Genomic DNA, 15,810 nt, shown 5'->3' with positions numbered 1-15,810 from the left:
ATAACAAAACCACTTATACTTAAGTATATACTTAAACTTGTAGACCTAAGTATAAGAAAGGCTAAAAGTGGATTTAATTTGCAATGAAAAGTTTAGATTGGAAGTGTAGTTTAAAGTCAGGATTGGTGTTTTTTGCAGTCATTGTTATGTTTTAGATTTACTCATTGAAAAAACAAGCAACAGTGTGTTACTGGTTGAAATACATCTTTATGTTGATTAAATAAATGTTGGTGCATGTGCTTTACATTTTGTTCTTGTTTTATTCTTTTGTATAAAAGTTTTTTAAAAAATTGGAACCAATTGAGAATTTTCTCATGTTTCTATCAAATGTGGAAAAGTATAAAGCTTAAATATACAGCATTTCCCAGATATGGATAAAATCTGATAAAATCTTTGAATTTTCAGACTGCATTTCATATCCTATTCTCTAATTATTCTAACTGATAACAGTTTAATAGATTATGAACATCCCTGATAATATTTATTTGGACTGCCTTAAATACTCTTTTGTACCCACCTCCATCAACATTTTGAATCAAAACAGCACATTGAGGCCTGTAAGATGTTCAATAACTTTGGTGTTCTGTTGTTTTTAAACTGTTATGTATGTCATCAACAATTTGTAGCTGCTTATAGGTTTTATGTGTGTATATTATCTGTTTAAGCAGCTGGTACTATACAATACACACCCTTGAATCCACTGAATTCTGTTCTCATTCAGTCTACCAGAAGAATACTATGAAAAGTATCATGAATGCACATACATGTTCTGAAGGCAAAAGAGAGTTTTTGTGGTTATTTTCCACACATCTCTGTAAAGCTCCTTCCATTACAATATACTTTTTCCCCCTTTCAGATCCTAATCCATGTGGGATTCCTAACAGAGGAATCTGGGGATGTTTTCAGCCCAAAGGTGCTGAAGGGGGGACCGTTAGGGGAAATGGTCCAGTGGGCCGACATCCTGACTGCCCTTCATGTTCTGGGACACAACCTCAAGATCTCCATGTCGGTTAAAGAGCTTCAAGGGTAAGTTCTATATTTACAGCCAAACATTCTTTTTCTTTTATTTTCTTTAAAGGGTGTCTTACAAAATCAAAAAGGTCTAGCACAGAAATGACACAATGTGTTAATGGGTATTGCGAAAATCTTTATTTACTTTACAGAAATAAAAAAAAACAGATGTGTCACATATTTAACTTGTATGCAAAACTAGCATTTGACTTGTATATAAAAGAAGATCTTTGGAATTTGGATGTAAATTACTTCCAGTCTGACTTCTCTCACCTCGTATTGGCCCTGCTTCTTCTGCTTGCATCTTTCACGAACTATAGCAACAGGTTTTTGTGATATTAAATATTAGCCATTAAAATATTTCTATTTTAGTCTAAAACACTTCTATGTCTTTAACAGGTGGTAGGCATTGCAAACCGACAATCCAAGACTTGAAATGAGTCTTTGAAGTGCGTTTACATAGATGGGAGGTGTTTCAATTTGTAGGCTGAACCGTACAAATACAAAAAGTCTTTACAACATTATGATTGAAACAACTGTTGACTTAATACTTGCTAACATTGTTACTGTACATTGCAGTATCAGCTTATAGGGCGACAGCGTTCCTGCAGCAAATCTGTTACATTAAGGCCGAGAGCAATGATGAACTATTCAGATTTTCTTTTTTCTGCATCCACATAATCTTTGAAACACTACAGAGGACCTGGTGCTTGTCACTAGCCATACATTTCGAAAATCAGCTGTTAAAAATAATGTGGTCGTACAAGAGGCTCTCTGTTTTCTATACTTACAATGTCAAATCTCTCTAATAAGAACACTAGTAGTTGCTTTTGTGAATACGCTGCAGATTGTCAATCCTGAATGTGAAAGAACTCTGCAATCTAATCAGGCCTCATTTCCACTTAGCCCAAAGATTAAGCTAGAGGATGCTAAAGTCCTGTTGATTTGTCTCTATATTGAGCTCATATTGATGATGGGATCACGTTCCTTGGTCTTTTTATCTTGTGTCAGCATCCCTATATGTTTCTGCTGACTGATACAGCAGTAGATCCAACACAGAGACAAGCAGATGGATCTACATCTGCCAACCTGGAGAAAAAAATCCTCCAGGCTTGCTCTGTCTAGTTTATGCAATCTACTTTATGGTCTTGACTGAGAATAAAACTCACAGGATGTCATCTTGAATGGAGATGGCTCATTAATGTTTTAATATGGGTCTATAGAACTGAATCATTCTGCACAAAGTCCAACTTCAACTCTAATTTAGGACCAGTTATTTTGTTCTTGTCTTGTATTCTGTGCAAACCGTGGAAGCTGGTTTATTGATCTGTTCATTAAAACCCTTAAAGCAACTGTAGGACTGTAATTCCTCTCCCAGGGACCTTGACACCAACATGTTATTGATAATAATGTAAAAACTCGGTTCACTTATTGCATCACTGATCAAATCAATTAAGAGAAACCAATGAGGCTTGAAAGACAATTCACAATCTTTCACTAGTGGGAACATACTGTCCCGTCCCATATTTCAGTGCTTTAGTGATGTGTAATTACAGAGTCGAGCACTTTTTCACGGGTCAAGATCAACACCAGCAGCCTTGCATTAGCCTTGGTTTGAAAAGCATGAGAATAGATTGTTTACTTTCTGCTACCACTGTGGAACGTTTTGGGAATTAAAGCAATTAACAACAATTAAAGTATTTATGCCATGTGCAAAATATGTTTTTTTCTATGTTGTTATTCTGTTCTTTATTTAATTCAGCAGCAAAGTATGTAAAAGCCATTACAAATTCATTCAGCCTCTCAGTCCAAACAGCGATTTCGCCCAGCAGCTGAACCGTCTGAGCAACAGTAGACTGAGTTTGTTTCTGAGGGGGGTTTTTTGCCTTGATCCAACATATTGTAATACCTTCTGAAAAACTTAATTCCATTAGCATAATGACAGGAAAAATGTTGGCTATTAAAACATTAAAAAGACATTAAAAGGACCCAAATGGGTCCTGGCCTCCCCAGAGGGGTAAGTGTGGACAGGGTTACATATACAGCTGGGAGATTCAATACACACTTTTTTTTATTATTCTGGGTCAATTCAGGTCTGGTTATTTATGCAGCATCAATCCATGTCATTACATATACATTATATAAAAAACAACTAACAGTTAACAGTTCCTGGCTTTTTGAAAGAACCTTTATTGTTTTTCCTTATTGAATCTCAAGTACCTTGTAAAAGATTAAAACCCAAACCTTAAATGTGCTATAAACTTATTAAAATCTACAGAAGTGAGCTACATCAATGTTGCACATGAAAATGGTACAACCTACAAACAGTGTTCCATTTTTACACCATCCTTTTCTGTAGTGATAACTTGCGTCCTCTTGCACAGGTGCACACCGAGGCTGGCATTTGGAGGTCATTTCTGTAACGTGTTCAAGTGCAATTTATTTTCCTGGAAGTTGGCGACATGAGGACACACAGCAGAGGGTCCTGTCATCCCTGCTGGTTCTTGACGTAAGCTTGGTGTATAAGAGGCCTTATGTTCTCTTTCCACTGCTGCACAGACTAATATATGTATGCTATGGCAAATAAATTAGTTTATGTATTTCTCATCTTCCCTACACTGCGTGTGTGTGTGTGTGCGTGTGTGTGTGTGTGTGTGTGTGTGTGCGTGTGTGTGTGTGTGTCTGGATTGCCATGTGCAAGCATGCGATTTTGGTTGCCAACTAGTGATTTTGCCTGCTTTTCTGACTACCTTTGAGAGTTGTTCTTGGGTACACAGCACAGCTGTAATTGACCGCTGTGGGGATGATTAGGTCCAAACTTGTGTTTTATAGTTACCGGTCAGCACTGAGAACAGGTGGCTGGACATTAGTTACTGTGTTGACCAAAAAGTCCCATAGAGACTTAAGCTTCTTGGCAATTGAAAAGGACTTTTCTTCAGTAGAACTTTGATCTGAATCAACTGAATTTGTGCTAAATGAATACAAAAGTATTTATATAAAGTTTTTCATCCTAAATGCTGCAAGTCAGTGGCTCTCAATTATTTTCTGTCACGCTCCGCTTTTTTTCTGCAACAACTTCAATTTTAAGTTGTTGCAGTTCATTTTATTGTTTTAAGTCTTAAACACTATATCTAAGAACTATTGGAAAGTGAAATGATAGTAATTTAAGATAACACAACATGATTAACTGTCACCTCAAAAAAGGATTTCATGTTAGTCAGTGGGTAAACTGAACTTGGACGTTGTTTTAAAAGTGCTTCAAATTAGCTTACACTGTAAAGCACTAGGATACAACCAAGGGACTGCTGTTCTGTTGAGTTTGTCTATGTTAATGTGTGTCTGTCCCTATCAAAAAAACCTAATAAATAAATAAAATAATTAAGGGGTTTTAACTCAGTCTGGTACATTCAATCAAGACTGCTCAGTGTGTGATTCTCAAAATGGAAAAAGTCCAAATGATTTATTGGATGTGCATTTTCAGACTGAGCACAATAACATTCTAAATGTTTTCACACTATAAATATTGGTTAGCTGTCAACTTTTTCAACTTATTAATTTTCAAAAAGGTAGAGAAATGTAAAAAAAAACACCCTAATTAAATTGTATTCTATCTTATCAGGAGTGAGGAAAGGTGCATAAAACTTCGCATTCACATTGAACCAAAGAGCTATGTAGGCGTTGGCATATTTTCTGTTCTTTTCTGGCCCTGTATCTCCACCCCCTAGGTCTCTATACTGATACAAACTTCTCTGTCTCTTTTCCTCCATCAGTTCAGTACACTAGTTTGCCTGTACATGCTATTTCTTCTATTGGGTGAACAGCTTGCCTGTTGATCAGTTTGAGCACTGCTGCCACCTACTGACTGGAGGCTTGTTGTTTAAGCATGAAATGCCTCACAGGCATGCCCCACTATTTGAGGAGTTCTGCTGTAAGTTTAGAATCAAGAGAGTGTAGCTTTCAACTTGCAGCTTTTACCTGCATGGTAAAGGAAAGGTTTAAACAAAGAGAGTACATCAATCAGCTGTGTGTCAGCCAGATTTAATCTGTAAACAAGCTGAATATAAACACAAAGTTATCTATTTTTAAACCCCTGAAACCACTATTTAAAGCATGTGTTTTTCCATGACTTCATCTAATATACTGTTAGATTTTGCAAAGAAACAAAAATTACAATTTTCTCAGAAATTTATTGTTTTTATCTCATGTTTTCTGTTTGTGTTCTGGTGACTTCTTTCTGGTTTTGCTGTGGTGCATCACATTTGTGGCGAGACTTGAGAATTAATGATCACAACCCCTTACATCCGATCTGACCTATTTTTTGTACATGACTGGGGAGAAATTTAAGTCTCTGATTGTGCTAAGCTGGTTGAGATGAACCCCAAAAAACATGCATTCTGTTTCTTTCCCTTCACTATTATATTTAAATTTTTATTCTATCACATAAAATCCCCATAAAAAGCACTATGTATCTGGTTGCATCATGAAGATTTTTTAGAAGCTCCATTTTTTTGAAACAACTTCTGTGGTTAAAACAAAACAAAACAAAAAAAAACTCCTATTTGAACTGCCCTGTAAAGGGATTGTGTTGTCTTGAATGTACAAGTGACAGAGAGATAAAGCAGCATCTTATTCTCAAGGGTGTCCGCATGTAGATAGATGGCCTAATATGAAAATATTCCCAGAGAATACTATCTCTGAGAAACTGAAGAAATTGAAGTTGAATAAAGTGCAGAGTCTGCACATTTCACAGAAGGCACTTTTTGAATTCAAATATGCAAATCTTTGATGTGAAGGTTCACTGATAAATGTCATCCTTTTGTTGAAACTCTTGAATTGTCCTTCATTTATGCAGAAACCAGAAAATTGTCTCCATTTACTGCCATTTACTCGCCCATACACAATACCAAACACTTAATTCAACACAAGGCTTTGCATGTCATTATCTGTGCTGAGCATGCAGTCCTCAAAATGTGGCGTACTCTGTAACTTGATAGAAAGGAAGCTGAAATTGGCACTAGTTAGATAAATGAGGTGACTGAGATGTATTGGTGTGAAAGGAAGGAAAGGTCTGGTTCTGCCTGCTCATTACAGCCCAGAGGGACCAGCTCACCGACGGTGGCTGCAGTCATAACAGAGGTGGGCGGTCAGCACCTTTTGTGCCTTTTCCTGTCATTGCTGCTAAGTGACATATAGAGGGTTCAGTAATACCAGGAGATGAAAGAACCTGCCACAGGCTAAAAAGTAATTGCCTTTTGCACTGCATTGCCCGCAGCTCACACACAGTTATAACTTGTGTTGAAGAAGTAGCCTGGAAGAAAGTCAGTGTTTTTCGACTCCTGTGTTATAGAATAAAGCAATGTGTGTAGCTTGAAGAACTGCAAATGAACAGTAGTTTGAAAAAGCATCGACACTATCTATACTTGGTGAAATTTTGCCACCACACAACCACAAATATTTATGTTAAGTATGTTGCTTTTATGTGATAAACCTAGAAAAAATAGTGCATACTTGTAATGTGGGGTTATCAAATCCAAAATCTAAAGGGTAATTTGACCTGCATTTAGATTCAGCCCATCTGAGTTCGTACTTTGCAGAACAATTGCAGCAGCAAATCCTTTGAAGTATTCCCTTACCAACTTGAAAAACTGACATTTATGGCATCTTTTTTTTTCAAAATATCTCAAGCTTAGTCAGAATGGATGGAGAGAACCTGTGAACATCAATTTTAAACCTCTGACATAGTTGGATTTATGTTTAGACTTTCACTGGGTCACATTAGCTGTGACCCAATCACATGGCAGTCATTGCATGGCAGTGTTTGCCATGCTGCCCAAAAAGTTATTTTCTCTTTAAATCTGATCAAAGCACCTTCTTCCACATGTCGTTCCCTTTTCATGAATTGTGACAAACTCTCCATGCCGATATTGAACAAAAGGAGATTTGTTGAATGTATAACAAAAATGTTAACCTGAGCTGTAGATCTCTGCAGCTACTCCAGAGTTACCCTTGGGCTCTAGGCTGATCCCTGATTAATGGTCTATTTAAACAAACCTGTTAGAAAAGGTGGCCAGCCATGATTTGGTATGTTGCTGTTTGGGACGTGTTTTATAGCCTAACTCTGCTTCAAACATCTCTACAACTTTTTTTCCTGACTTGTCACATATAAATCTTAATCTTCATGATGCTGTTTAACTGATATTCTCTAACATATTTCAAATCTTTTCTTACAGAAAGGCTGGATTTTTACTGAGGTTAAACATACAGATGGATTCTATTTACAAATTATTAACCAACATCTGAGGGGATTTTATTTTTGTGTATCAATCTACAGAAAACTATGTACAAAGGCACTATAGATTTTATTGGTAAAAAGATCAAGTGTCCTTTGACTTGATTTCTACACTTCTTTGTGTTAGTCTAACACATAAGCAGCCAATCATGTTCATGTACGTGCTGCTCAATGTGTTAATAGCAGGTAGATTATGACTTTTCTCACGTAATCCCACACTTTGTTCACACTGAAAGACAAAACCAGGCTTCAACTTCCAGCATGAGGATTTGATTATTTCCTATTTCATAGTTACTATAAAAGACTGTTTTATTTTTCAAATTAAAATAACAAGACTTTTTATTTCAGGTTCCTGGTTTTACTAATTAGTTTAGACACTGGTGCATATGAGAGAGATTGGGTAATAATGTAGCTAACTTAGTGAGTGCCCTGACAGGGATGCCAAATAGAGTTATTACACAATTAAAACATTGCTTAAAGCAGAAATACCCATATCACCCACTTGTAAAACCATGTTCTGCACTATTAATACAGTGCCTCCGACTTTATTGCAGAGAAGGACCTTTATTAGAAGTCATAACTGCTCTGTCCCTTCTTTGGCTGCCTCTAAACTGTTTTCTGAAAATGATTAAAAAAAATAATCTTCACTTCTTTTTTGTGGTCCCTGAAATTAATTTTCCTTATTGCGCACTCTGTTTCTTCCTCAAACTTGAGCCATCAAGTAACGCCATCTCAGCTGCAAGTTAAGTATTGGTTGCTATGAAAATTAGTCTGGAGCAAAGTTGAGGTTGGAGGTGGAAATGCATAAGACTAAATATTTTTTTGAAGAAGTAACTACACACATATCCATGTTTAATCTGTTGAAATGTCCCTTAAAGCTCATTGTGTCCATTGAGGATGTTTGTTTGCCCATTATTTAATTTTTGTCTAAATATATTTATATATGTATATATATTTTCTGATTCCACATTGTAAAAAATGGTTGGGCTGCACAATGACACAGTTGGTATCACTGTTGCCTTACAAAAAGATGTTTCTAGGATTGAATCCTGACCTTGGGTTTTTCTGCATAGAGTTATAAAGTTCTCATTGTGCCTGAGTCTGTTGTCTCCTGGTACTCTGTCTTCCTACCGCAGTCCAAAAACACATGACTGTTTGGTTAACTGGTGTCTTTAAATTACCCTTAGTTGTGAGTTTGTGTGGTTGACCCAGTGATGAACTGGCGACCTGTCCAGAGAGGAGCCCGCCTCTCACTCAATGATCGCTGGAGATAGACACCAGCTCCCAGAATCCTCCCCACCCCCACAGATTCAGACACAAACTGTGAATATTAGCATTTGCTTTTTAGCCTCTTCTCTCCCTCCTTTCGTTAATCTGACTCAATCCCTGCACAAAAAGAAGCCAGTGACCTTCAACTTTCATCTTTACTCAGGCTAACCATGAGCTGCTTTGTTATGCCCCCCCAACCACAGAAAACAAATCCCATACTGTAGTAAATGTAATTATCACTAATGAAACAAGTTCTATTTGCTCTGTTTCTGTGTCTCTTTAAACAGCTACTACAGTACTGTCTTTATTGTTGCTATCCCCATTTTGAGAACTTTAATGTTCCTCTTTTCTGTTTGCTTCGTGGTGCATTTCAGCAGTTTTATTCATTAAAAAGGATATAACTGAGTCAGAGTATGACCACAAAGTGGGCTGTAAATGTGAGGGAGACGCGTTTTTCCATTAAAACTTTCATTTATGGGACAGGTTGCGCTTGATCTTAGGTATTATAGTCGTTAATAGAAACTGTGCTACAAAGAAATTAATGGAGAGTGTTTGTGTGGGTTTATCACTTTGTTCCCTTATTATAATCTAGAGCCAGAAAATGGGCTTTATGCGTACACCATTTCGTCTAGCTTACGCTTTTACAGACCCTTTCTCTGCCAGAACTCTTTTTTCTGCTTCTTTCAGTCTTTTTTCTTTTCAACCCTTCTTTTGCTTTTTTTTCTCTTTCTACTGCATAGCTTTCCTTGTTGTTTTTATTTATTTTTTTAGTTCTGTCTCCCTGCAGCTGTTACCCTGTAAACTCCAATCAATGTGCTTGTTAGCAGCTTCCCAGATTTTTTGGGCATTACATCATTCCTGCTGTTGCTTCTCCTTCTGCACAGACAAAAATCACAGTGAAGCGCACAATTGATAATGATTTCCCATACTCTTTGTTTGAATTTTAAAGCGTGAAAGGAGAAGATTACTTTAACTTTTGTAAATGTGCCTTTTGAAAGTGGAGAGAGTTTTACGAAGGGGAATCATGCTTCGAATGTAATGACTTGAACTTAGTCTAGAGGAACAACACTAGAACAATTACTGGACAACTATTTACGTCTGATGTCTAAAGTATTTCTCAACAAAGAACAAAATGTGCTTTCTCTTTGAATAAGAGTAGTAATCCAAGTTTTACACAACTACTGCACATTGAATTCATACATCTAGATTTCTAGTTTACTAGTGTTGCACAATGCGCAAATGTCTTTGCAAGTTGTCTTATGACAAGTCATAAAATCTGCAGTAAAATGTCAAGAGAAAGAGATGATTGTTTCTTTGTTGTAGCAGCAATAAAATCTGTCCCACAAAAATGGTGCCGCATTTGTAAGTAAAGCACATTTGTAAGTTGAACATCAGAGCTGAGTAAAAAATCTAACTAAGGAGTTGTTAAGGAAAACACATTTTAGTGGTTCAGCAAAATAAAATCCAAGGATTGTACAGAAAAAAGGTTTTGTATGCTGTCCAAAGAAATAGTTAATGTTCTTCATAAAATTACCAGGGAAGCAAAGATACAGATTATAGATTAAACAAAAGGTTTTGGGGAATTGGAGTATAGTAGATAAGTCGAGGACTCTTTACTCAAGTTTGTTTTTGAGTAAAAGTCACTGAATATCTGTGGTTCTACTCTATTAAATTAAAGTCAAAGCAAAAAACATAGTCGATAAATTACATACTATCACTTGCACCAAAAATGTTTCATTTATTTCCAGTAAAATTTCCACAAAAAAAAAAAAAAAAAACTGCAAAATGTGGTTAATTTGTATCAACCGTCTGACATAGATGATGTTGACGATGTTCTTTTTGCATTTTTTGTCACCTGCCAAATTCGTACCAAACCAGAGCCACATAAAATCCTTGTAAGGGCTGCAGGGAGTCCTGGGGTCCCACTTTGGGCACCTCTGATGTAGGCATCCTTCATTTCAGCACTCAGTCAGCGGCGCCTATTATGGTTCAGAATTGGTGGCGTTTCTAGAGTTCAGAAAGTGAAATAAATTCCATATAAATACAAAATTTCATAACACTATTTTTACTTCAAAGCAAGCTGTATGGCTTGTTGTTAATAATAAGTAGTAATAAGTAGATTAGTTGAAAAAAGCAGTTGGAGCTGCAGAAACGTGGAGATGAAGGCAGCTTCCATCTCTGTGTTTGTGCCGCGGATGAAACGGATGAAAGACTAAGTGCGGTCTCACTCTGTTGGCTGCAGGGTCAGAACTGTTAGCTCTGTTTAAAATTAAGTGTAGAAAATGAAGATGCTTGATGGCACAAGTAAAGTGGAGAAAAATCTGTCAAAGATCGCTTTGTTGCTACGGTCTGTTTCTGCATTTCTTCTCTACAATGAGGACTGTTCAACAGGATCCAAGCTCCTCAGACATGTGTATGAATGCTGAATAAAACTGATACGTCAGACCTTGGTCCCCTTGTTGGGCCTTTAATTCAGAAGATATTGGACAGGGAAGTAGTTTCATATAACACAACTTCTCCTAAAGTACACTGTCCATTTTATTTATTACACTTTCAAACCACTCAATAAAAAAATAGGCATTTCTGTGGGTAGTCATGTTGGAAAAGATTATTAAAAATATTTCATGGGCTCCAATCATTAATATGGTAACGACTAGATGAGTTGAAAAAAGAAGTCATATTGTACCTTGTTTTAAAAAGGAATCCATTGGCTTCACGTTCTTTTACATTTTTGTCATCACAAACTTCAACTTTTAATTGTATGATAGAATATCACAAAATAGTTCAGAAATATGAAACAGAAGAAACGTGCTCCTTTTTTAAATGAAAAATTCGATGTATTCATGCTTGTATTGAGTCCAGTTTACTCAACACATAAGCAAAACCACTGCAACCAATTTTATTCGATAAGTTTGTGACGGTAGCGTGAGAAATATTCAGTGGTCATGATTACTTATCCACTAGATTGAGACCGCACAATCCAATAGATCAAACGTCTTAAACATATTTGATGTCTGGATATGTGTATTTGAGTCTACTGATGTGATAGTTTAGAGAAATTTGAGGCAATATATATATAATTAAAAATTTTATATTATGTTTTGTGACTTTAGCCACATATTTTTTTTGGATTAAGTTACCCTTTATACAGAAAGCAACATATTTTGGACACGGTAGCAGTCCTCTGATGCGTTTTAGCCGAAATTGCGCTTCAGTCATTCTTAGAAAAAGTTGCCATTTGCTTTATTTAATACACTTGTATAACTTTACAAGTTGTAAAGTTAAACATAACTGTTTTAGACCTTAGTAGTCTGTTGTTCTGAGATTTAATTATCAAGTAACTTTATATGGTACAGTAACTGTCTGAGAGATGGCACAATGACACCAGTAAAGTGAGGTGCAGCTGAACAAATTAAATCTTTGACAGAGGAAGAGAAATAATTAATGCAGGACTAAAGTATTATTAAATGATTTTTAATAGGCTTTCAATGCAGTGGTGCATGACTACGAGTGACACATGAGCATGGAGCACCTCCAACACAAACACAGTCATATTTTTTAATGTGGGGAAATGTGCAATCATCCAAAAACATAATGATAAAGCAAGTTACAAGGTCAGATAAGCTACATGTCTGCATAGGTCAACAGCACCATCACAGAATGAACTAAATTATGTCTGCAGAATGTTTGGGAAAATGTATTGTCTGAGACAAGTGCAGCTAAAGTGAATGCAGGAACTTCTTATTTTTCACGTTTTGAACAAGCTTGACAATCCCAATGTATCAAAGCACTTCTTGTTTGTACATTATCCTCAAATGAGACAAGCATACTTCAGAAGAATCCTTTGGAGATGTTAAGCTGTAACATGAGTCAAATAAAACATGCATGAGGATGCCATCAGTTTCTCTATTTCATAAATGCTTCAAAAGTTTTTATCGTCAAAGCCAGAATTAATCTAATGTCAGCAGCCTTACATTTCTATGCATTGTGCAGAAGAAAACTGGGCCATTTTAAGGCACTCAGCCTTGAAATTAGCCTGAGTAAAACAGTGCTGATTTCTCTAAATCTAAATAGATTTGCCTCTTTCCTCACTTTTGCATGTGTTTGTAATTTCTTTACTTTGTTCCTCTCATTGCTTTTTGCATATTTGATGTTTTGCAGCGAAGTCTGTGAAATAAGTGACGTCAAGGAGAGAAATTAAGCCATAAAACACTTTGACAGCTCATGTTATCTCTATCGTCAGTTTTAAAAAAAAGGAGAAAAGTCGATAGCTTGTTCCCAGACAAACAAACATTGTGTTTCTGCTTCGTCTGTGAGAGATTCAATAACATCTTTCCCCTGCAGAGACCAGGAAAGAGGTCCAAACAATGAATCACCTTCCTCAATTCTAGCCTAAATACGAAATATCAATTGCATCTATTACAGACAGATATTAAGACGTGTGGTTTTATAACAGTTTTCTCACAGATTACTGTTCATCATCCAAAAAAAAAAATGAATGAACAATATGGCACAACTTCTTACTAACTCTGCTTAACAACATGGTTCTTAACCTAAACTCACTGTCAGAGCGTCAACCAGAGAAGCTCAAGTTCAGGTAGCATAACAATGTAGCATGAGATTCAAAATTTTGCAGAGCTTTATACAGTCACAGTATAGTTTGTATTAAGTTACTGCAGCACTGACAGCATTTAACCTAACAAGTCTACCTTCAACCAAAAGGATCTCACAAAGCAGCTACAATAAACAATTCACACTCGCCTTGGCGATAAATACCCAACATGCTCAGGCACTTTGTTCACCAAAATGTGTATGTGCTTTGCTTTTGGCAGGAGTTTGTCTCAAAGATGGAGAGAAACACACTTTTTAAAATTGAGCCCAGACTGAGCTACACTGGTTGACTGGAGACAGCTGTGAGATTTTCAGGCAGCATTTCAAATCCAAACTATACCTGTCAAGTTGTCAAACACTCACTATTAATATTATTAGTATTGATGAGGAAGTGCAAGCAGAGCCTCATAGACTCTGAAACGAAAATACATAGATTTTGGATTTTATGTGCATGAATTTTTCTGCTGGTTCCTGTCAATTTATTCTCTTGAGCTCCATTATATATTGAATCTCCGTCGTCATCGCAGTTCATATATTATATTCAGTTGACAGAACTCTTAAATGCTCACATGAATCAGTGAGTGAAATGCAAAAGCTGACAGAGTTCTGGGGACTTTCAGCATTGGTGTCTGAAAAGTGTAGATTAATCATAAGTAGTATTCTTGCTGTGATTTTCACCAGAAGCATCACAATTCAATATTTTCCTGATATTGTATTATCCAAGTATCCCCCAACATAAAACGGTTTTACCTGCGTCTGCTGATACTGCAATACAACAAAACTACAAATAGTGTTGTTGTTTTTTTTCAGAGGGTATCCAGCTTTGCTACAAATAGGGCTGGGCAATATCTTATCATGACACAAAAACGTGTCATGATATAAGCGTTTCATATCAGTCAATATCAATAATTATTGATTCGTTTTCTGTTTTAAATATCTGAAATTCTGCCAAAGTGGCGACATGACCGTTCCTGTTTTATCCACAGTTGTCACTCCAGACCGTTTTTTTAAAAATTATTTTTAAGCACTTATGAGGCACAGAAGAGAAACTTTAAACTGCTGCTGCACAAGTTACTCAACAGATTGTTGCTAGGTAAACAAAGAGTGATTGAGTTGCTAGGTAACCAAAGAGTAATTGAGTTTGTTGATGCCACCGACCTTCCTTAGTTGTCAAGGAAGTTGTCCTTGACAACTGTCCTTGAGAGGTTGAGCGGTTAAAGCCTTTCTTTTGCCTACGTACCCCAGAATGCTGTGCGGCTCTGGATCGGAGTTCAGTGAAATTATTGAACATTCTATCAGACGTATTATCTATTGATATTGATCATGTGTCTACAGTGAAATATATTATTGATTTATTGTCCAACCCTTATCGCAAATAAAGTTGATATGTAATAAGGGAGGCATTTTAAATTAACTGGTGATCTGGCTGACAGAACAACCAGTTACGTTTAGACTTGAGAATCTTTATTATGATGGTTGATGGTTAAAGAAAAACAAACTGATTAAAATAGGAGTCAAATTTTGTCCTTTACTTGAATAATATTCCATTATTTGAGACATTTTCTGGAATGCCACATCTTTGCATCTGTTTCAGCTTTACGAGATACATTTCTATGACCATTCTGATAATAGCTTTTCTAAAAATCGCTCACCAGGTTCAGATTTGAGCTGGAAGTCAGTTCAGACAGCTGAGTGCAGCCTCAGAGGCTCTACGCTCTACAACACATCAATAAAAATTTGTTCTTATTTTGTGCTCTGCCCTGTCAGCGGTATAATACTAATGAGAGCACTTACACGCTGCGCCTCTGTCTGGATGGTGGGATGTGACATAGCGCTCGAATCAACACATCCACTTGACTCAAGATGATTTGCGAGAGGAAGTGCTTGTTCCTACACATCCATCCAGATGCACGTGTTCATTTTGCATTTGTGCAAAAGCCATCTGCCAGCTTAATCATTTGACTGGCACTTTGCTTCTGTTTTATCATTCCTGAGCACCGGAGGCAGGTTACAAAGTGGATTTATCTGATGTTCTCCACGTGTGAGAATTTAATAATATGTATTTACATAGCCATATCCAAACATTACCATGCAGAAGATTGTTGAATGTTGAACAGTGTCTCACTCTGACGTCTGTGTGCACTTTCAATCCCCTTGACTTCTTCTGTCACAACTAATGCAGGCTCATTCTTCTTGATTTGGTGGGATTAGATAGGAAGTTGCTGATGAAGGGAAAATACCTTGCTGCCTGATGACTTGGAAAGCAAATCTAGAACGGGCTTCATAAGTAAAAGCTTCAGACGGTGTGTATGCATGCATGTTTGTTTGTCTGGTTTCTGTGAGGTTTTTGTGGGGCATTAGGGGTATTAGTCTATGCTTTTACACTACATGTTTCTTTTTTTCTGTATGCTCTTTACACAAACCTGAAGTTGTCTCACCTTGTTGTTCCAACTCTTATTTAATTCAATTTTTGCTGTATCCATGTCTCCCTGTTACACTTTTAATAATCAAATATCTGGAGCTCTTCTGGTTTTATCTACCAGAAGATAAAACCAGCTTACTCTTTTTTGATTTTATCTACATTTTTATCTCAATTTTTCATGTTTCCTTTTCTTTTTTATTACTGTGAA

At 36.6% G+C, this 15,810-nt stretch overlaps 1 protein-coding gene across 2 annotated transcripts in view; it reads left to right on the top strand.

Annotated features, from left to right (window-relative positions):
* The window catches only part of LOC114145485 (alpha-1,6-mannosylglycoprotein 6-beta-N-acetylglucosaminyltransferase B-like), a 116,904-nt gene that overhangs the window by 63,617 nt on the left and 37,477 nt on the right, over window positions 1-15,810 (top strand). For both annotated transcript variants that reach the window (XM_028019088.1, XM_028019087.1), the window contains exon 8: window positions 857-1,026. In XM_028019088.1, the coding sequence (XP_027874889.1) occupies window positions 857-1,026 (170 nt within the window). The remainder of the gene's footprint in view (window positions 1-856; window positions 1,027-15,810) is intronic.

Source organism: Xiphophorus couchianus, chromosome 5 (assembly GCF_001444195.1).
Source record: "Xiphophorus couchianus chromosome 5, X_couchianus-1.0, whole genome shotgun sequence".
Classification (NCBI taxonomy): Eukaryota; Metazoa; Chordata; class Actinopteri; order Cyprinodontiformes; family Poeciliidae; genus Xiphophorus; species Xiphophorus couchianus.
The sequence above is the reverse complement of the archived record's forward strand: the minus strand, read 5'-3'. Positions and strand labels throughout refer to the sequence as shown.